Source organism: Carcharhinus amblyrhynchos, unplaced genomic scaffold (assembly GCF_965287045.1).
Source record: "Carcharhinus amblyrhynchos unplaced genomic scaffold, sCarAmb.v2.hapA scaffold_49, whole genome shotgun sequence".
In the NCBI taxonomy this organism is placed as follows: Eukaryota; Metazoa; Chordata; class Chondrichthyes; order Carcharhiniformes; family Carcharhinidae; genus Carcharhinus; species Carcharhinus amblyrhynchos.
The window spans coordinates 1,718,776-1,741,347 of NW_027649790.1; the positions used below are offsets into that span (position 1 = coordinate 1,718,776).

Here is a 22,572-nt window from a genome sequence, read left to right on the forward strand (position 1 = left end):
GAGAGGGAGCTGTTAACTGTTGTTCAGTGGACTGGATTTGTACACTGGGCCTGAAGTGTGGCAACTGTTCTGGAATCGGGCAATTTACTTCCTCACAGTAACCAGAAAAACTGTGCAAGACTTGATTTGAAAGAAAAGGATTCTCAGAGTTGATGAAAATAAGAGTTTGTTCTTGAGTGCTTATGAATGTATCTCAAAACATAAGCATTATACTGCCCTTGTTGTAAAGCTTGAAGCTAAAACTTGGAAATGGGCATGCAAAATGCGGTGTGCCCATCTCTTTGGATTTTTTCCTCTGCTGTTATTAGCTGGGGCGTGGGAAGTGAGGTAGGAAACTAATCTGGAAAAAAAGTTGCAGATAGCCTTTCCATTATCTATAAAGTCTGTATCTTGATTTTACTTAAATGTTTAACTTTAAGTGAGATGACGGGGGGGGGGGTCAGGGATTAGCATACTGGAAGGGGTTCTGTTTTGAAGCGACAAAAGAAAAGTTAGATCATCTTGTGTACCTAATAATTGTGCTCTCTTGTGTTAACAAGTACTGTTTTTTCAGTATTCTTGGTGATTGACTAGGAAGATGGCTGTTCCATTTGTCGAAGATTGGGATCTGGTGCAGACGCTCGGTGAAGGAGCATATGGCGAGTAAGTCTAAGCTGCTATTCAGTGCCCTTCAGGGAGGTGAATAGTAGATGGATCTCTCCTGTGGAGTAATTAGCAGATTTGAAGTTCTTTTAAAATTAAAAAATACATCTAGGACCTCTCAAATTGGTAAAAAATGAAATCTCTTGAAAAGTTAACTGAATCTTTAAAGCTTATTTGTTTCTTGCGCACTATACGGGCAAAGTATATCGTACATAAGGAAGGAAAGAAGAGGGTGCAGAATGTAATATTACAGTCATTGCTGTAATTAAGTCATAATTTAATGCGAGGTAGGTCCATTCAAAAGTCTGATGGCAACAGGGAAGAAGCTGTTTTTGAGTCAGTTGGTATGTGATTTCAGACTTTTGTATCTTTTTCCTGATGGACAAAGGGGAACAGAGAATGTCCGGGGTGCAGTAGATGGAATGGTTTTAGAATAACAATCGAAAATGCTGTAAAAACTCAACTGGTCTGGCAGCATCTATGGAGGGAGAAACAGATAACATTTTGAGTTTGTGTGTGTATGTCTTCAGAGAGAGAAATAAACTATGGGAGGGGTGGATCAGACTAGGTCAGTGATAGGTGGAGGTTGCAATAAAGATATGTAGGCCAAGAAAGTCTTAATGCTGAAAGTGGTATTTTGGGGACGGAGGAGGGGAAACCAGGAGAATGGGATGGAGTGCTTATAGAAAACATGGTGTGAAGAGTTGTGGTCGAAGTTGGTGGAGTTTATGATGAATACTGGTGTTAAGTCTATCGCTGGGAATAGGGTTAGGGAGGTCAAGGAAGGGAAGTATTAGAGGTGGACCATGTGAAGGCAGGAGAGGGATGGAAATTGGAATCAAAATCAATATTTTTTTTGGACTTTGCATTGTATTTTAAGTAACTTCTGTTTTCGTGCAGAGTGCAATTGGCTGTGAATCGGCGAACAGAGGAGGCGGTCGCAGTGAAGAAAGTAGATACTGCAAGGGCTCTCGACTGCCCCGAGAATATCAAAAAAGAAATCTGTATCAATAAGATGTTGAACCACCCAAACATTGTTCGTTTCTATGGACATAGGCGTGAGGCTGACATCCAGTACCTGTTTCTGGAGTATTGCAGTGGAGGGGAACTCTTTGACAGAATAGGTAAGAGCTATCTGGCTAGGAAGAACAATTATTTTTATTTCTATAGCACCATTAATATCTCAAGGTGTTTCACAGGAGCATTATCAAACAAAATTTGACAGAGTCTCAGAGATGTTACGACAACTAACCGAAAGCTAGGGAAGATGATAGGTTTAAGAGTGCTTTAACCGAGGCGAAAGAGGTCTCGGGAAGGAATTCTACAGTTTAGAACTAAGGCAGCTGAAGAAGCAGCCTAGTAGTTGTAGATTAAAATTGGGCAATTCTTGGTGCCAGAATTGGAGGAGTGTGAATATCTTGAGAGTTGTATAGCTGGAGAAAATTATAACAATAAGGAGGGGAAGGTCATGGAGGAATTTGTAAAGAAGGAAGAAATATTGATGTGCTGGGTGCCAGTAGATCAGAAGGTATGGGACTTTGCGAGTTAGGATGCTGGTGGCAGAGTTTTGGGTGGGTTTATAAAAGGTAGAAGATGGGAGGATGGGCGGGAGAATGTTGGAAATAGTGAAATGCAGTGATAACAAAAGGCAAATGAGACAGAACAGCTGACTCTGGATTGGTGAATTCTATGTTCGTTTGGTTACAATGTTATTTCAACATTCCGGTCAGGATTCACCGGTTAACACCCTTCCTCAAGATTAATATCTACTGGATACTGAACTATTTAAGTCAGGTCTTGTGGACATGGATCACTGGAATTCCCTCTCCAAATCTCTGCACCTTTTCCCTTTAAGCTACTTATTAAAACTTTGCCCAAACTTAAGGCATCTATTCTGATTGTGTCTTGTGTGGCTCAGTGTCACATTTTGCTCCTGTGAAGCACATTGGAATGTTTAAGTATATTAACAAAGTGTTATGTAAATGTTATTAATGTTGCCTTGTGGATGGTGGAGATCAATCTGATCTGTGCTGAAGTAGCTGATCTCAACCGGGGCAGTAAGAATGCACCGCAATTAACTTCAATTTGTGTGGTATATTGTTCTGACCGTGTCTAATTTTTTTTTTCTTTATTCTTTCATGGGGTGTCGGTGGCAAGGCCAGTATTTGTTGCTCATCCCTAATCACCCTTGAACTGACTGTCTGTCTCGTTCAGTTAAGAATCAACTGCATTACTGTGAGTCCAAAGTTGCATGTAGACCAAACTGGGTAAAGGCAGATTTCCTTCTCTAAAGCACATTAGATGGGTTTTTACAACAATCAACAGTAGTTTCATGGTCACCATTAGAGTCATGGAGGTTCTCAGCATGGAAACAAGCCCTTTGGCCCAACTTGTCCATGCCTACTTCTTTTAAAATGCCTAAGCTAATCCCAATTGCCTGCATTTGGCCCTTATCCTGCTATACCCATTGTACTCATTATCTAAATGCTTTTTAAAAGACAAAATTGTACTTGCCTCTACTACCACCTCTGGCAGCTTGTTCCAGCCACTCACTACCCTCTGTGTGAAAAAATTGCCCCTTTGGACACTTTTGTATCTGTCCCTTCTCAGCTTAAATCTGTGCCTCTAGTTTTAAACTCCCCTACCTTTGTGAAAGATATCTAGTTGACCTGTGCCCCTCATTATTTTATAGATCTCTATAAGATCACCCCTCAGCCTCCTTCGCTTCAGAGAAAAAAGTCCCAGTCTATCCAACCTCTCCTTATAACTCAATCCATCAAGTCCCAGTAGCATCCTAGTAAATCTTTTCTGCACTCTTTCTAGTTTAATAATATCTTCTATAATGCGGTGACCAGAAATGCACACAGTATTGCAAGTGTGGCCGTACCAATGTCTTGTACAACTTCAACAAGACGTTCTGACCAATGAAACCAAGCATGCCAAATGCCGCCTTCACCGCTCTGTCCACCTGTGACTCCACTTTCAAGGAACTATAAACATGTGCACCTAGATCTTCTGTAATTCTCCCCAGCACCCTACCATTAACTGAGTAAGTCCTGCCCTGGTTCAGTCTACCAAAATGCATCACCTTGCATTTGTCTAAATTAAACTCCATCTGCCTTTTGTCAGCCTACTAGCACAATTGATCAAGATCCCGTTGCAATTGGAGATAACTTTCTTCACTGCCCACTATGCCACCAATCTTACTATACTGAGACTAGATTTATATTCAAGGTTTGTGAATTGAATTTAAACTTAAGGGGGGGGGGCAATGGCATGGTGGTATTATTAATAGACTAGTAATCCAGAAACCTAGCATAATGCTCTGGGCACCAGGGTTCAAATCCCACCGTGACAGATGTTAAAATTCAAATTCAATTTAAAAAAATTAACCTGGGATTAAAAGTGCAAAGGTGAAGGCACTCAGTTCAAGGGCAATTAGGGATGGACAATAAATACGACACCACATCCTGTGAACAAAAAGAAAACCCCGGCGTATTTGCTGGACACCTGAGTTACATATGTATGTCTGTTTCACTGCAAACAGGTGAAGGAAAGTTTTTGAGGCTATAGGTAAGAGGTGATACCTACGTGATCATAATGGGCCTGAATGTCCTCAGAGTGCCACTTTGTGTCAGATTGTCCCTCCGTGCCCAACCTATCTCATCCAGCCCTCATAATCAGTCTGGGTGAGATCCAAACAGTGCAGCACAACTCTGAGGACCAGCATCAAATTGTCTTTTTTAGCTGGTGTAAACAAGGCAAGCTCAAAGGTCCACTGAAGTTGACAGGCCTGGGAAAAGGAAAATGTCCAAAGAAAGTAAATAGGATTTGGTTGGAGTGGTGGGGAGGGAGGGAGGGGGAGGGGGGTTGGGGAGCCCAATGGGCAGTTGAATTGGACCCATACATTAGTTAGGCACAAACTAAGGTTTTGAAGAAATTTAATTCTTCAGACCTTTCCTGTGTAGCTATTGGTATAATCCTGGAACCATCTGAAGTGTGTGATTTAAGTCACGTTTTCGGCTGGTTCCCAGCACAGGGAAGATTTGCACTTCTGGGCAATTGCCGTGCAAACCTTATGTGTGAACTTCCAAGCAGGGTTCCCAGCGAATTTTTGGGGTACCCCTGCCCCTCCCTGTCCGATGCTGGGGAGCTTGGAAGTGATGGCCCATAAATTCTTTAAATGCTTGACAGGGTACACTCTGAGTTAATGCTGCTGTTGCCTGGCTGCAGAGTCTTGAACTCGGAATCACAACTTCCGGATGAGGAACTGGTCATTTAGGATTGAGATGGGATTTATTCCATTTAGTCAAAGAGTTGATGAATTTTTGAAATTCTTTCCAAGAGGGTTGTGGATGTTGAGTATATTCACAAATTAAATCAGTGCATTAAGAAAACAACAGGGCAGGCTGATGGAATTATGTAGAAGTTCAATCATTTTCTTGTTGAATGGTGGCACTGTCTTGAGCAGCTGTATTTTGCTACTGTTTCTATATCACATTCTCCATCAGATTTCAGTCCAGCAGTGTGAATGAGGTGTTGGGTATCTACCCAGGCGTGGGAGCCGTATTCAAATATTACACTGATGTGGACTTTAAAAAAAATTTCAAAAATTGGGGGACTATGGAAGGAGCCACCTAATTTATCTAGAGGAAGAGACTATATCGATTGGTTGAACTGGCATGAGGCTTTTCTAAAAAATGGAGAGAATTTTTCATCATGCTTTTCCAGCCACAGAGGAAGTCAAGATGCAACGATTGAGTCTTGGCATTGCAAGAGCACTGTAGGCAGTTAACCATAGAATGAAAGTGTCAGTGAAAGAATGGAGAGGATTGTTTGATTTTTGGAGATGATGATTGATATGGAGAGTGCGGAGGAGGTCGCAGCATGAGGAATTCTTCATTAACAAAGAACAAAGAACAACACAGCACGGGAAACAGGCCCTTCGGCCCAACGAGCCCGCGCCGCCATCTTAACCATGTGTTTTTCCTCCACCCTTGACCCATGTCTATGCTATGGTACCCCCAGTGGAAGCCAGATTAAGGGGAGAATAATTTAGGGACAATAATTAGTTGGACCCTTGCAGCTAAAATGAATCATAATCTTGTCTTTTTCACAGCCCATTACAAAACGCTGATGCAGTTTGAGGGTATCTCGTGACTTTACCTCCATGAGCCATACAAAGCTTTCAATCATTAGTTTATGTATTATACAGTAGCACAAACTATAAGGAATGCCTATCTGGATATTAAACAGATTCTAAACTTGCATAGATTTTTAGAACAATTGATTGTTCTATGTTAAAAACTGCTTATTGCCTGTAACTATTAGTCTTCATTGTAAGTGATGTTGATTTTGTTCACTGTAGGCTATTGGAATGGAATCAGCCGCTCATAGAAGGGTATTACTGGGGTGTGCACTTCTGAGCTTGCTCGGACAACCAAGGAACAAAATGAATGAATTTTTGTTCATTGCATGAACTGTTTGAGTGGACTTTCCATTTGGAATATTCCTAATGTTCTGGGGGCCATAACTTTGCCCCAGTGTTCGATCTAAACTACAAAATGGAATTAAAGCGAAATGATTAATTCTGGTGCGAAGGGAGGTCCTTCAGTTTATACGCATTTTTAATTATCCAATGACTGACAATTCAAAATAAGGAAGTAGAATGGCAAAGCAGGGAAGATATGCTGAACCTGTATCAAACCTTGGTTAGAATATTACCTTGTGTACAGTTCTGGTCACCATATTCTAGTAAGGTTATTGAGGCACTGCGGAGGGTGCAGAGAAGATTTACAAAGATGATACAGAAAACCATGGGGGTACATAGCAAGGAAGGATTGACTGGCTGGGTTTCTTGTCTCTTGGAGGAGGCACGGGGGTTTGGGGAAGTCTGAAGGGCAGCCTGATGGAGGTTTTTAAAATTCTGAAAAGTTTTGATAAAGTGAATATCGGGAGAATGTCCCCACTTATGGGGAAGAGCATAACTGGAGGCCATTGATATAAGATAGCCGTCACGAAATTACCTGTAAAAACTCGCATTCCAACCATTATCTTGTAAATTGTGTCTATGTCTATATATGCCCTGTTTGTGAACTCAACTCTTCACTCACCTGAAGGAGCAACGCTCTGAAAGTTCGTGCTATCAAATAAACCTGTTGGACTTTAACCTGGTGAAATTGATGATTGATAGCTTACTATACCCACCCTAGTCCAACGCAGGCATCTACCCACCAAGAAATCCAGTAGAGAATTCAGAAGAAATTTCTCTCAGAGAAGCAAGAATGTGAACTTCACTATCACAGGCAGTGTTTGCCTTTAAAAGGAAACGAGACAAGCAGCAAGTGAGAAGACAGAGGGTTATGATAGATTTGGAAAGAAAGATGGGAATGGCTAGAGTAGAGCATAAACACTAATATTGACTAGTTGGGCCAATAGCCTGTTTTTGTGCCGATTATGTTATCCAGTGTAATCCTCTATGATAACAAATTAAGGCTGTGACGTGATTTGATTTTTGTAATTCTATAGAACCTGACGTGGGAATGCCTGAAGTGGACGCACACAGGTTTTTCCAGCAGCTGATAGCTGGAGTGGTAAGTATCATTAATTTTTCATTGAATGGAGGCCTTGTCCATCCCCATCCACCAACCCCACTCCAAGTAGGTGAATATGTTGTTAAATTGAACAATTTCTCCTTTGACTCCATCGCTTTCTCAAATAAAAAGCTTTTAGTTGCAAACCCGAATGGAGCCAAGCCATGAACACGTTGTTGGGTGATTCATGGAATGGCCTTTGTTTCTATCTCTCTTTCTGGTATGTTTGATGACTATATCGACATGGCAAATAATTAGGAAAGACGATGGAATATTATCATTTATTGCAATGGGAATTGAACACAAAAATAGGGTGGTTATGCTTCAGTTGTACCGGGCAGCAGTGAGACCACATTTGGAGTACTGTGTACAGAATTGGTTACCTTTTTTGAAGAAGGGAGTAAAAGCTTTGGAGGCAGTTCAGGGAAGGTTTACCAGACTAATACGTGGAGTAGATGGGTTGTTGTATGTGGAAAGGTTGGAGACGTTAGATTTGTATCCACTGGAGTTTAGAAGAGTAAGAGGCAACTTGATCAAACCTTTCAGATCCTGAGGGATGTTGCTGGGATGGATGTGGAGAGAATTTTTCCTCTTGTGGAAGAATCTAGAACGAGGGATCACTGTTTAAAAATAAGGGGTAGTCCATTTATAACTGAGGTAAGGTGAATTTTTTTGAGGGTTGTGAGTCTTTGAAACTTTCTTCCTGAACAGGTGGTGGAAACAAAGTCTTTTTAAGGCAGAAGTGGATAGACTCTTGAGAAACAAAGGGGTGATAGGTATTTGGGCATAGACAGGATTATAAGAACATAAGAACATAATGATGCAGATTTGAGATTATCAGCTAATCAGCCGTGATCTTATTAGATGGGGGAGCAAGCCTGAGGGGGTGAGAGGCCTACTGTTTCTTATATTTCACACCACTTCCTGCTCATACCCTAAAATAAATAATTTTGTCAACTTTGCTTCCAATTCCTACCTTTCCCTGAACTACACCTGGTCTATTTCGGACTCTGCATTTCCCTTTCTTGATTTGAACATGCAGATGAAGGTCATTAATCTGAAACATTATCTCTTGTTAATTGTTTCCTGCAATTGCTGTCAGGCATTTTCTGTTATTTTAGGTTTATAGCCTCTGCAATATTTGCTTTTGTAATGCAAATTGCTTTTGTAATCCTTTGCTTTGTTGACTTTGTAATTTTTTAAAACTCTGTGTTGAATGGGATGCATATAACAATGGATTTTCTTTATGTAGCATTACACAGTGTAACTGTAGGTGGATTGTGGAATGCCTATCTATTTACACGTGCATTTTAAGTGAGCTTTTTGTCTGTCCAACTAATACCACAGAATTCCAAGATGACTATGTTTTGCTGTTTCAAATGAGAAACAAAATGAATGTTGGAAGCCAAAGCAAATCAGATGTATTGTAAATTAGAGGTCCCAAGCTGTGGCCCTGCAGCCATATCTGGGCCATTAGTCCTGTCAGTCCGATCGATAAACTTGTCCTATTTGGGCTTCATAGAATCCCTACAGTGCAGAAGGGGGCCATTCGGCCAATGGAACCTGCATCATCCCCGTAACCCCATGCTTTGTAATTCTGTCTTGTATCTGTAGTCTCTTTATCTTTTGTGAGTTTGGAGATTTGGCAAGAGCTGTCATTTAATTCAAAATAAAAGCCTCTGCCTTTGACTTTTTCTAGGAATACCTCCACAGCATTGGAATTACACACAGGGACATCAAGCCCGAAAATCTGCTGCTCGATGACAGAGGTACAGTGTGTAATGACAAAACATCTTCTTTCATGACAAAGAAAGCACAAAAGCCAATTTTTTTTATGTGATGCACTCTCTAAATTTCTGGAAAAACTTGAGCTGTACTTTTACGACACAAATACCATGAGTAATGGACAGCATAAGGTGTGTAACTGATGTGGGAAGCACAATGAAAGATGTGATAGAGAAGGTTCCTTTTTCTCCTCAGAGCATAGTATGTAGTGGTGAAAGGATTCGCCAGCAGATGGATTCTGATAACTAGCACCCGGAAGGCTTAGTCAGATTCTGTGCAAGAATCCCACAGCAATAGGATGAGAGAGAGCCAACAACTGAGAGTGTCCTGCTGGATATCAGGTCAGACTTCCGAGCTACTGCTGCTCCAGTCTCCACTTTGTTTTTTATTCAGTCACAGGACATGGGCATTGCCAGCATTATTGCCCATTGCTAGTCGCCCTGGGAGGGCAGTTGAGAATTAACCACATTTCTGTGGCTCTGGAGTCATATATAGGTCAGACCAGGTAAGGGTGGCGGATTTCCTTTCCTAAAGGACATTAGTGAACCAGATGGGTTTTTTGGACAATGGTTTCATGGTCATCAGTAGATTCTTAATCCTGGATGTTTTTATTAAATTCAAATTCCACCACCTGCCTTGATGGGATTTGAACCCAGGTCCCCAGAACATTTGCTAGATTTTTAATCCAGAAACTCAGCTATAGTATCACTAGGCCATTGCCTTCCCCTTGCTGGGACTGTCTGGAATAGGGTTTGAACTCTGCACTTTTTGACTGCTAAGTGAAAAATATGGTAACGAAGGTGACTGATTGTAACTGAATTTTTGTTTAAGCACCTCACCTACACATACTGGTTTATCTTGACTGGATATGATCTTCATTTAGAAGACTGATCATTTGCCCCAAGAAAAGCTGGTCATTTGCAGATTAGGATAGTTCCCACAGCTGAAGCAGCATCAGTGCTGGGTGGTCAGACCTCATTGAGAAGAAATTGGTGGCCTTGGCGCCTCTGAGCTAGGGAGGGTGCAATTAACCAGTGTTCATAGAATCCCTACAGTGAAGAAGGAGGCCATTCGGCCCATTGAACCTGCATCAACAACAATCCCACCCTGTAACCCCACATATTTACCTTCCTAATCCCTCTAATCTTCCTGCCTCTGATTATTGTCCATTGATCTCTATTGTTTGCAAGCTGTAAATGGTAGTTGAACAGAAGCTACTGTTTCTCTTTTGCTGATTATCTCTCCAATACTTCTGTATCTCAGATATGGGGAGTTGATCATTTCAGGCTGCCATTAGTTCCTCACCAGTGCTCGTGTTCAGCTATGTTAGTGCCTTCAGCAGGTCAATTGATGGAAAGCACGTTATTTTAAGCTATGTTTTGTTGGTCTGCAGTAAGCTGCAATAGAAAAAGATATTGTGTGCCAGGAAAAGGGTGTGAATAGTTTATTTTTTATGGTGATTCCTTTCTCTCCTGAAGCTGGTAGTGCTTGGGTCAGGTTACTGTGAGGTTCTGTGAAATCCTTCATACTCATGCCTACCCTGTGGTTTCAAGCTTATCCCTACTTCCCATGGTAATTTGCTAGGTGCCAAGGTATTTTCTGATTTTGTCTGTTGTTTGTAGAGGATGGGCCATGCCCATGAACATATTGTGCTTCATATATTGATGAACAGTCACTTGGTAATTCTGAACTTGAATGTTGCTGAGGAGAGACACCATGTTCTGATGACTTTTGTCTTGTGTTCATCAGGACAAATGCAAGAATACCAAATTTTAAGTTGATCACCGTGATTTACAGTACAGGTGAAATGGCTGGTTACTTAATGGGACTCGTTTACACTTACTACTATGTGTATAAGGAGACCCATTCTCTGTAACCGAACGAAATATCAGGCCTTGTGCCTGATTTGATTTACCTGGGAGATTGGGAGCCAATTGCCAAATTTCAAACAATAGTAACAACTTATGCTTTCTTGTGCTTGTCCTGAAGAATGCAAGATGAAAAGCTTCAGCAACATGTCTTTTTTCAGCAATATAGACCAACTTCTGGTTTTTATATTAATACTATACCCCAAAATTTAAACTGAGTTTAAAAAAAATCTGAGGTATATCCACATCTGTAGTCATGTCCAAGTGCTAAACAATGTTTAATATGGCCCCAACATCTATATCTGTATGATTTATGAGCAGACAGTAGCATGGACTAAGTGATGGCAAATGAATTTCAACACAAATCCGTGTGAGGTGTTAAACTTTGGAAAAGAATGATTTGCATTTAGATAGCATCTTTCATGAATACAGGATGTGTCAAAGTGCTTTACAGCCAATTAAATACTTCTGAAATGTAGTCGCTATTCATATATATTGCAGTGTTTCAATCTATGCAGAGCAAGTTCTCTCAAACTGCAATAACAGTGGCTGATGGGCTGTTTTTGCAGTGTTGAGAGAGGAATGAATATTGATCGGAAAACAGGATAACTCCCCTGATCTTTGAAATAGTTACCCATCAACCGTTTACATCTAGCTGAGACATTGGTTTGAGAGAATTGAAAGTAGGGGAATTATGCTAAATTATTGTTGAAGTTTGCCCAGATTACACTTTTGGGAGTGTGCAGTTTTGGTTGCCACGTTATAAGAAGGATATAGAGTCAGTACAGAGAGTGTGAAAGATTTACAAGTTTGTAGATCTTTTCACCAGCAGATGAGCAAGCTGGGTCTCTTTTATTTTTAAAAAATAATAGGCCGAAGGGGTACCTTAATAGGGACCTTTAAAATTATGGAAAGTTTTGATAAAGTAGATACAGAAAGAGCAAAACTAGAGGCCATCTATACTAAGATAAGACGGTTTAGATTCAACTAGACTAAGGTAGTCACCAAGAAACCCAACAAGGAATTTAAAAGAAATTCATTTACTCAGTGATGAGAATGTAAAACTCACTACCGCAGTGAGTGGCTGAAGGAATAAGATATATTTAAAGGGAAGCTGGACAGCATTTATGCAAGAAGGTTAGGATGATAGATTTGTAAGGATGGGGGAAGACTTCACTGTGTGTGTATGTGTGTATATTTTTTATATATATTGCTGGTAAAACTGGTTGCAATAAATTGTCTGTTTCTGTGCTATATATAGAATGTAATTCCACAATAAGGAGCTGATCTTGACTTAACTTTTCAAGCTCTGAACTTTGCTGTACCCGCTTCCAATCCCCAAAAATGTATATGCACTGATTCATAATCAACCGGGTGTTGGTCAGTACGTGAAAAAGATATCAAAGGTGCATATGCAGAGAAATACCTCACTTCACTTGGTGTCTGTCACTTGCATTTTCCAACCAAGTGTGACTTGCTGAGTGGCAGAAAACTTTAAAGTCACCTACCTCGAGACTGTGCAGGACAAATCGACCTGGCTCATTACTCTCTTCCTGAGTTGATCCCAGGAAATTCACAGATCCGTGACCCCAAATGTTGTTTCGGTATTTCTTTTAACTCCAGTTAAAGGGCTGTCAAATGCAGCTGTTGCGATTCATGAAAAGTCAGGTGCTGATATTGTCACAGTCGTGTAGTTCAGCCTTCATTGATTCTGTCGCTGTAATGGAGGGAATCTTGCAAAGCTACCACTGTCCGTCTATCACGGATAATGAAAACTACGTAAAAATAATTTGACTGTACTTGTACCAATGCCCTTGACCTCGTATATAGCATCCCTAGCTCTTTGACTTTTTTGTTCCCTTCCTTTTAGATAACCTAAAGCTATCTGATTTTGGCTTGGCAACAGTATACAGACACAATAACCGTGAGAGGTTACTTAATAAGATGTGTGGCACACTGCCATATGTTGCTCCAGAGTTGCTGAGGAGGAAGGAGTTCCGTGCGGAACCTGTGGATATCTGGTCATGCGGAATTGTCCTCGTTGCAATGCTGGCTGGAGGTTAGTTCAATGTTTTAAGTTGTAAGATCAAAAGGGAACCGCTTGCTTTGTATAAAATGATATGGTTGATTGTATAGCACTGATTTCAATCTGTCTCTGTCTGTGTCTCTCTGCACCTCGCTGTCTGCCTCTCTGCCCCCCTGCCTGCCCAGCTCTGACCTCCTGACTCTGATTTTGCTGCATGCATCTTTCTAACAACAAAAGAAGCGAGCACTAGTTTTGGAATTACTGATCAAATTGAGCTGTCTTCAGTTTGGGAGCAACGCAGAACAGATTTTGGGTCTGTTACTGCTGTTAGGAAGAGGGTTCCAGGATTTTGACCCAGTGACAATGAAAGTCAGTACAGTGTGTGACGTGGAGGTGATAGTGGCCCGTGCACCTGCTGTCCTTTGTCCTCGGAGGTGGAGGTCGCAGGTTTGATGATTCTTGCCAAACAAGTTTTGGTGAGTTATTGCAGTGCAAGCTAAAGATAATATGTAGGTAGATTGGACCGTTTTTATAGCAGTATTTGTACTGGCCATTGTTGATATTATCGAAAGATTTTCAGAGCTGGGATGAAGATTTACAGCATTTGTTTATCGCAGATTTCAGTGTGGAATTGTCCGTAGAGCAGGGCGAATAATGACAGTGAAATAAAAACAGGAAGCTTTGTTTAAAAACTCCAAGTATTGGACTCTAACATTATTTACCCCTCTACAGATGCTGCCAGACCTGCTGAATTTTTCCAGCATTTTCTGATTTGATTTCAGATCTCCAGCATGGGCGGTATTTTGTTTTTATTTCAGTGAGTAATGACAACGGGTTGCCACCAGAGGATGTTGGAGTTCAGTGTTTTACTGCTCTAACTGTAGTGAAAAGGTACAGTGTGAGGGACTGGCAGGCATGATGGTATCAGGGATATTTGCTGAACTGCTGTTGCTGATGGTGGAAACTTGTTATTGATCCAACTGACTGAACATCTTTGAATTTTGTTTTAAAATGAAATAGACGTCAAGTTATGACATAGTTTCTTTTAAACTTTATTCCAATCCAATCAAGTCAAATTAAATCCAATTCAGAGTCCCAACAAATTGGGACATTCCCGATCCAAGCTGACAAAACAGGGCTCTCGCCACCTGTCCTCGGCTTGATCTACATGATCCAAGCTAATTGGAGTAGGTGTAGCTCCTACTCCAAGGCTTGATCTTATTTGCATCTTAGCCAAAAGGCTGAGATGCCGCTTGAAAAAATTGCTTCAACTGAAACTGAAATGTAACCCAATGACTTCAACCAAGTGCAGCATGTCGATACTACACTTGATCTTAGCCAAAAGGCAAGTTATGACATAATACTTTTGTTCAGCACAAAAGGAGGCCCTTCAGCTCATGATATTTGTGCTGGCCATCAAGCACCTATTTATTCTAAACCCTATTTATCAGCACCTCGCCTATAGCCTTGTATGCTATGGTGTCTCAAGTGCTCATCTAAATGCTCCTTAAATGTTGAGGGTTCTCGCCTCTACTATCCAGTGAGTTCCAGATTCCCACTATCCTCTGGATAAGTAAAATATTTTCTTAAATCCCTTCTTACTGTCCTGCCCCTTACCTTAAATCTATGTCCTTTGGTTACTAACCCTGTGCTAAAGGAAAAATATCTTCCTTGCATCATTTTGCTCCTTCCCTGTTGAGCAGATTTGTTATGGAAGTTGCTGCAATTGGTGTTGAGTGATCAGCCCCATGCTGAACAGGATATCAAGGTGGTCCTGAATATCTCTCCTTACTCCGCAAGTATCTTGGCAGGCGACCAATCCTGATTTGCTCACAACAGTTGTTCCCTTTTTACCTCAAGTTAGTTCTCCCTTTGCGCCAGAGAAATTTGAATTTTATTCCACTCACGACAATGTTCACTGCTTTCCCAGATCCTTTCCTACACCCCCACAGAGCATTGATCTTGAACAGGAGCAGACATAGCGATTAACCCACAACCTCAGCTTCGTTAATGTGCTGTTTTGCTGTGGTGGTTTTGGCCATTAACAAAAGAGTGTTCCAAACTATTCGTGTGCAGCAGTGTTCCTAAATTTCAGATACTAGCTCTCTGATGTTCTGATTCCTATCTGACTGTCTTTTCTTTTATTTTTGACATTTCAAAGTGTTATGAATGCTATAACATTTCTAAATTTCATTAATTTTAAATGTCCTTCAAGGGTGGTGGGAGTTGGGCAGGAAAGCGGAGCTCAAGCCACAAAAGCATCAGCCATGGTCTTGAAGGACCAAATGACCTATTCTTTTGCTCCTAAGGTCTCCTGAGCTGCATGCACAGACCTGCAGCAAGCCGGAGGTTACCTTGCAGAGCGTTCTAGAAGTTTTCCTGGAACCATGCAAAAAATTTAAATAAGCAGGCCAGGCTTATCATGAAGAGCATTGAGAGAGTGACATTAGTGGAAGGCCTGTAGGGAGACTGTGCTAGTGTTTGTTTTTTTACGAATGGATGATTATATGTTGCAGAGCTACCCTGGGACCAGCCTGCGGACAGTTGCCAGGAGTACTGTGATTGGAATGAGAAGAAACTGTATCTGACACCGTGGAAAAAGATCGATCCTGTTCCACTAAGTAAGGAAATGATAAGTGATCTGTTCCTTGACCAGTCCAATAAATCTTGGTAAATTTACATAGAGGAGGAATTGCCACCAGATTAGAAGTTTGTAGTACTGTGGGTGGCATTCTCGCCCTCAGTCAGAAGGCTGCAGACTCAAAGAACTGTACGGCACAGGCCCCTTAAACGTTATATCTGCTTCTACCACCACCTCTGTGTTCTATGCACTTAACACCCTCTGGTTTAAAAAAAAACTTGCCTCCCCCATCACCTTTAAATTTTCCCCCTTTTTATCTTAAATCTGTGTCTCCTAATAATTGACTCTTCTACCCTGGGAAAATATCCAAGTGTCAGTCTTTGAGACTTGAACATTATAATCTGGGCTGGTACTTCAATGTAGTACTGAAGGAGTAAGTGCAATCTATTTTATGACCTAATTGAATGACTGAATGGGCCAAAGGGGCTGAAGGGCCAATGTCTATTCCATTACTATGACACCATCATTATTAGGATGGCTGAAACTAGGAATGGATAACAGGCCAGCTCTGTGAGTGGGACAAAGAAAGACTTGTACATCTTGTACGGTACACTAACAGATAAGGTGCATAATGCAAATAGTTACAATGTCAATTTTTTTTTTGAGAGGTTCAGATAACACCGTCATTTTTGTTTTCTCTGATCATTTCTCCTCTCTCATCTTAGTTAATCATTATACGTTGGGTTATCGTTTTATTGGCAGGGCCAGTTTCTAATACTTTGCCCAAGTGACTGTTCCCTATGAGCCTAGAGGATGAAGCAAGCTGTTCAAAGACATCACAGCCCTTTGAATCCTGTCTTCAAAGCATGTACCTCTGTTCTTCCCTAATGTCTGTCCATTTACCTCAGGCTGTGGTTATTGGCAGCATAATGTACCTGTTTCTCGGGCAGTGCAGTTGATGTCGTCTACATGGACTTCAGTAAAGCTTTTGACCAAGTCCTGGTTGGGAGACTGAACAGAAAGGTGGTCCATGGGACCCAAGGCATTTTGGCAGATTGGATCCAAAATGGGCTTAATGGCAGGAGACAGAGGTGATAGCTGAACGTTGGTTTTGTGACTGGAAGCTTGTATCCTGTGGTGTGCCTCAGGGATTGGTACTGGGTTCTTTGCTGTTTGTAGTATACACTAATAATCTAAACAGGAATGGGATCAGTACTGAATGTGATCAGTAAGCTCGCAGATGGCACAAAAATTGGTGTGGTAAATAGCTTGCAGGAAAGTCTTAGATCACAGGGTGATATTGACAGGCTGCTCAGATGGGCAGAAAAGTGGCAAATGGAATTTAACCTTGAAAAGTTTGTGGTGATACATTTCTGCAGGAATACAAGGCAAGGGAATGCATAATGACTGGTAGGATGCTAGGAAGTACAGAGGACCAGAGGGACCTTGGGGTGCATGTCCATAGATCCCTGAAGGCAGCAGGACAGGTAGATAAGTTGGTTAAGCGTGCATTTGGCATACTTGCATTTATTAGCCAAGGCATGGCATATAAGAGCAGGTAGGTTATGGAGCTGTATAAAACACTCATTGGCCACAGCTAGAGGATTGTGTGCAGTTCTGGTCACCACAGGTAGGATTTGATTGCATTAGAAAGGGTGCAGAGGAGATTCACCAGGATGTTACCTGGGCTGGAGTGTTTTAGCTATGAAGTGAGGCTGGTTAAGCTGAAGTTGTTCTCCTTAGTGCAGAAAAGATTGAGAGGGATAACTAATTGAGGCCTCAATTAGTTACCCCTGAAGGACATAGAATAAATGGGAAGGAACTTTTCCACTTAATAGAGGGGTCCATACCAGGGGGCATATATTTAAGGTAGCAGCAGGGCAGTAAAAAGGGATTGGAGGAAAAGCTTTTCCACCCAAAGGATGGCAGGAATCTGGAACTCGCTTCCTGAAAGGGTGGTTGAGGCCGGAACCCCCTCAATATTTAAGAAGCATTTAGATGAGCGCTTGAAATGCCGTAGCAGGATCAAGCATCACTCGCAAAAGCCCTTGCTCACCGCACATTAAAGTGTGACCTTACAGGCACAGTCCCTGGTTAATGATAAACCACTACTCCAATGAGCTCACCAGAATTGACACCTCGTGTTTTCCTAGCCTTTCGATAAACCAGAGTAAGCAACTTAGTTTATAAACTAACTTATAAGGCTCATCGAAAGCAAAGATTAAACAACAGGCAAAAGTCAGGAGCATTGATTTCATGCCATTTAAATTGAAACACCATAGCATACAAGACTCTGGACCAAGTGCTGCAGAATGGGTTTAGAATAGATAGATGTTTGATGGCTGGCACAGACACGATGGGCCACACGGCCTCTTTTTGTGCTGTTTGACTCTGTGACCCTTTTCCCTATTTGCCTGTTTGCAGCAGTGATGTGAGAATCATGAATCCTCTTATGTTCCTGTCAGTGTATCAGTGACCAGCATGCTCTGACAGTGCTATTGATGCCGAAATTATCTAAAGCAAATAAATTCCCATTGTTCATTTCACACCACTGCCTTCAATAGGAATGGTTTCCAGGCCATAACTAAATCTTAGGAGTTTGGATTGAGAGAAGTAATAACTTCAAACATTAATCTTTTTGTCTTCCTTAATCATTGTTAAAAACAGCCACTACTTTTCCATGGTGTCCTTGTAATGTGCATTCTGGAGTTACTGATTCTTTTTTCAAGAATCTACCCCTTTGAGTTTTCTTTATGGATGTCCCATGAGTGGCTGTGGGTAACCTAAAAACACACAGTCGTTGTATGGGTGTAGCAGATGAAGAGTCAATCTTGTTGAGGTGTTTAAGATTATCAATCAAGTGATTTGGTAGAGGAAGAGACACTATTTCTTCTGATGGGAGGGAGGTACCAAACCAGGTAGCCCTCTAAAATTAGTGTTAGACCATTCAAGGGCAATGTTAGCTAATACTTTTTCACACAAAGGGTAGAGGAAGTATGACATTCTTATCCTTGAAGAATCTGGGGTCAATTGAAAATTTCCAAACTCAGGTGAATAGGCTTTTATTCAGCAAGCTTGTTGAGAACTACGAAATCAAGTCTTGTAAACGTAGTTAAGATTTGATGTAATTGAATGGCTTATTGTTGGTCATACACATTTGCTGCTTTTTTCCCTTCCTGCCCAGCTGATGTAGCTATCATCCTGCTGCTGTAAACTGACTTCCACTGTTATAAAGTTTGAGTGTTTTATAGTGTGATGTAATGGCGGATACCTTGTTACTGGTGAAGAGGGGCAGAAAGGAGACCCTTACACCTTTACAATGACAATAGCTCATTTCCATGAAGACTTGGTAACACTACCTGGTATATGATTGTCTGTCTCGTTTATGCAGGCCTGCTGAACAAAATTCTGGTCGAAAGTCCAAAGAGCAGAGCCACCATTTCAGAGATTAAGAAGGACCGGTGGTTTGTTAATCAATTTAAAAGGGGTAAGTAAATGTGACACAATGATTGTATCTAAAAACTATGGCTATTTAAATTCTAAGTGATGTAGATTCAATTTACATCAAAAATAAAATGCAATTAGCTCCTTTATGATGCTTGACGGAGACAATATTTGATAGATTAGTTTGTTTGGAATCTGGTTGGATCATTTAAGATTCTAGCTCTAAGGATGCAGGTAACCTCACTCTTCAGGATGTGATTGCAGTGGGGAGGATTGAGACGAGATTTACAAGGCTGGAGAAGTTAAGTTGTGAAGAAAGATTGGATAGGTTTAAATTGTTGCCTTTTGGGAGAGATGTCAATGAGGTGTATAAAATAAAAGGTCTAGATAGAGTGGGTTTAAAGGACCTATTTCCCCCAATGAAGGGATCAATAACCCAGTGACGTAGATTTAAAATAATTGTTAGAAGGATTAGAGAAGAGTTGGAGGAGAAATTAATTTTTCCCCAGAAGGTGTTGGGAATCTGACTGAGTGGCAGCAACCCTCATCACTTTTAACAATTACTTGGAGATGTGGGTGCTGTAACCTGCAAGGCTATAGATCAAGACTGGAAAATAAGTTTTTAGCTTGGATAGATTTTTTTTACGGCTGGTGCAGACAGTGGGAGGAATGGCCTTCTGAACTGTAAGTTTCTGTGTTTCTGAAATTGCAACCTATCTGTTCTCTCTGTGCTGAAGTTGACAGACCCATTGTGCACATCAAGGATTTTTTGTTTAATGATTGGGAACTATTGGTTAGAAGCTGTGCTGATTCTTCCCACTAGGAAGAGGTGAGGTAATTACATTTGTGTTGTACTCTACTGGGAGGAGAGGAGTGGGGAAAGGGAAGTCCATTCATTCACATAGAATCATAGAATCTCTGCAGTACAGAAGGAGGCCATTCGGGCCATCAAGTCTGTACCGACCACAATACCACCCAGGCCCTATTCCTGCAACCCAACACATTTGCCTTGCTAATCCTCCGGCACAATTTTTAGCATGGCCAGTCAACCAACTTGCACATCTTTGGACTGTGGAAGGAAACTGGAGCCCCTGGACAGACATGGGGAGAATGTGCAAACTCCACACAGACAGTGACCAAAGCCTGAATCAAACCTGGGTCCCTGACACTGTGATGCAGCAGTGCTAACTATAGTGCTCAACAATTCTGTTGAGGAATTTTGGAAATGTTTTTTGATGCCCAGCCACTGGGACATGCAGCATTTAACCACAAGGCCTGATGGCCCATCTAAAACCATCCTCTGCCCTGCATACCCTACTGTCCCATGAGAACATTCATTCTCATTTTGAAAACTCATACTTTGCCTTCATTAATCTAACAGTTCAAAATATTTAGCACTTAGTTTGCAAAATACTACTCGTTCAATGTTAACCTTGGGCTTTTTTAAGTTTGTTGTCTTCGGTTCCTACTTTGTTTCATGCATTAATTTAGAATAGTTTCCTGATTATCTGACGTTTAATACTTTATATCCTTAATTAGGTGTTCCTTATTAACCACTTTCTTTGAAGACTGTGGAGCTTAAACTTGTGTCTACTATAGCTTATACCCTTTACGTTTGGCATTGTCATTATTGTTCTACCCTGCACGCTCTCCAGTGCTTTCACTTAATGAACAGGATTGAAGCCAGAATTCCAATTAGTCACTGATCATTTTTATTGGGACTGGTCAGTGAATTTGATTTAATTTATTATCACATGTATTGAGATACAATGAAAACTTTGTTTATTGCGTACTATACAGACAAAACATACCAAACATAGAGTACATAGGGGAGGAGGCAAGGAGAGAGTGCAGAATATAGTGTTGCAGGCATTACTAGGGTGTAGAGAAAAATCAGCTTAATATATGGTTGATCCATTCATAAGTCTGATGGTAGCTGTTCTTGAGTCGGTTGGTACATGATCTCAGACTTGTATCTTTTTCCTGACGGAAGAAGGTGGAAGAGCATGTGGAGTCCTTGATTTCCAAGGTAGTGGGAAGTGTAGATGGAGTCAGTGGATGGGAGGCTGGTTTGCATGGTGGACTGGGCTGTGTCCGTAACCCTTTGTAGTTTCTTGCGGTCTTGGTCAGAGCCGGAGCCATACTAAGCCCATTTGGAAAGAATGTTTCCTGTGGTGCATCTGTAAAATTTGGAGAAAGTCCTAGCAGACATGTTGAATTTCCTTAGCCTCCGAAGAAAGTAGGGGAATTTGGAAGATAAGCTGGTGCCCGTGTGCTAAGACTGAAACCTGATTAGGTGATGAGCTCCATCCCTGGGAGGAGAGTGGCCCACTTTGTGAGAGACAGGAGTTTTATTCCGTGTTATGTTTCGAAGCCTTCCAGCTGGTCCTCAGTTTCTTCTGTTCCTTTTGTTCCCAGGTGTGAAGAGAGCTCGGTTGTCCTCTGGAAGCCCCAACGACTCTCAGGGGCCTTTCTCTAAGCACATTCATTCCAACGTGGATCTATCCCCTGTCAGTGGTGTATCTTGGAGGTAAATGCACGGTTGATTTGAAAGATTGTACATTTGGGCAAATGTCACTTGCAGCAAACCCAACAATTGTAGGTTTGTTGATTTATGAATGGGTTGATGGGATTGCATAAACTTTAATAGCCTTGGTTATGCTGCCTTAAACGCTTAATCTGAAGTGGATGTTTTACCTGATTCTCAGTTTTAGTGAATTAATTGGAAAGTTGGATTATGTATCTCTTGCTGCTCAATCACTGTCTAATTCAGGCAGTATCCTGCAGCAACAAATAGTTTCCTTGGTTATATTGGGCATTTTTAAAAAAATCCAAATCTTTTTAGCGAATCCCAAAGATTGGTGTTTTTTTGAGTTCAAATAAAAAGGTACACTTTAAGCTGTGAGAACCATACACCAGCTCTATTAATGCAGACCTAACTGGATTTGATGAACGCTCTTGTTCCTAACATATGCACAATTACATTATGAGGAGACAATTCAGTCCATAATAGTTCACCCCTCTGGTTAAAAGAAAAACTGATGTGTTTACAATGTTCCTAACGTTTATGATTCCACTAGCACCCTGTCAGATTAAAATGTACTCAAGTAAATATTGAGTAAAATTCCTAACTTGAATTCTGAGGGTGCTTTTTCATTACAGAGTGAATGGGAAGGGCTTATGTACTTTAACAGAAGGATCACCAACTAGTGGGATAGATTTAAACTGGTTGAAGGATTACAGGAGAGATGAGTTAAAAATGTTTTCACCCAGAGGGAACTCATGGTCTGAAAGGGTAATAACCGTCAACTCACTAAAAAAGTGTCACGATTTGCATCTCAACTGCTGTAACCTGTGGGGCTACAAACCAAATGGTTGAAAGTGCAATTTGGTTGTATGGTTCGTTTTTCAGTAGAGGCAGACACGGTGGGCTAAATGGCTTCTTTCCGTGCCATAAACCTTCTGTGGTTTTTTGACAAAAGCACTATTTTGATATCGATTTCAAATTCACTCCCATTAATTAATTTTTGATGTACCTCAACGAGGTTTGTCTCCTGTCTAGACTTTTAAAGCTTGCATTTGTCCAGTGTTCCCACATAGCTGATCTCCCTTTACTTTGGGATAAAAGAAAGG

General features: G+C 41.1%; 1 protein-coding gene across 1 annotated transcript in view; it reads left to right on the forward strand.

Moving 5' to 3' along the window:
* The first annotated feature begins 557 nt into the window (after positions 1-557).
* Positions 558-22,572, forward strand: part of chek1 (checkpoint kinase 1) — a 32,512-nt gene continuing 10,497 nt past the window's right edge. Inside the window, exons 1-8 of the mRNA XM_080182218.1 lie at positions 558-642; positions 1,543-1,766; positions 7,171-7,235; positions 8,935-9,004; positions 12,759-12,947; positions 15,431-15,535; positions 18,887-18,982; positions 21,358-21,469. Coding sequence (XP_080038344.1) covers positions 578-642; positions 1,543-1,766; positions 7,171-7,235; positions 8,935-9,004; positions 12,759-12,947; positions 15,431-15,535; positions 18,887-18,982; positions 21,358-21,469 — 926 coding nt within the window. The 5' untranslated portion in view covers positions 558-577. The remainder of the gene's footprint in view (positions 643-1,542; positions 1,767-7,170; positions 7,236-8,934; positions 9,005-12,758; positions 12,948-15,430; positions 15,536-18,886; positions 18,983-21,357; positions 21,470-22,572) is intronic.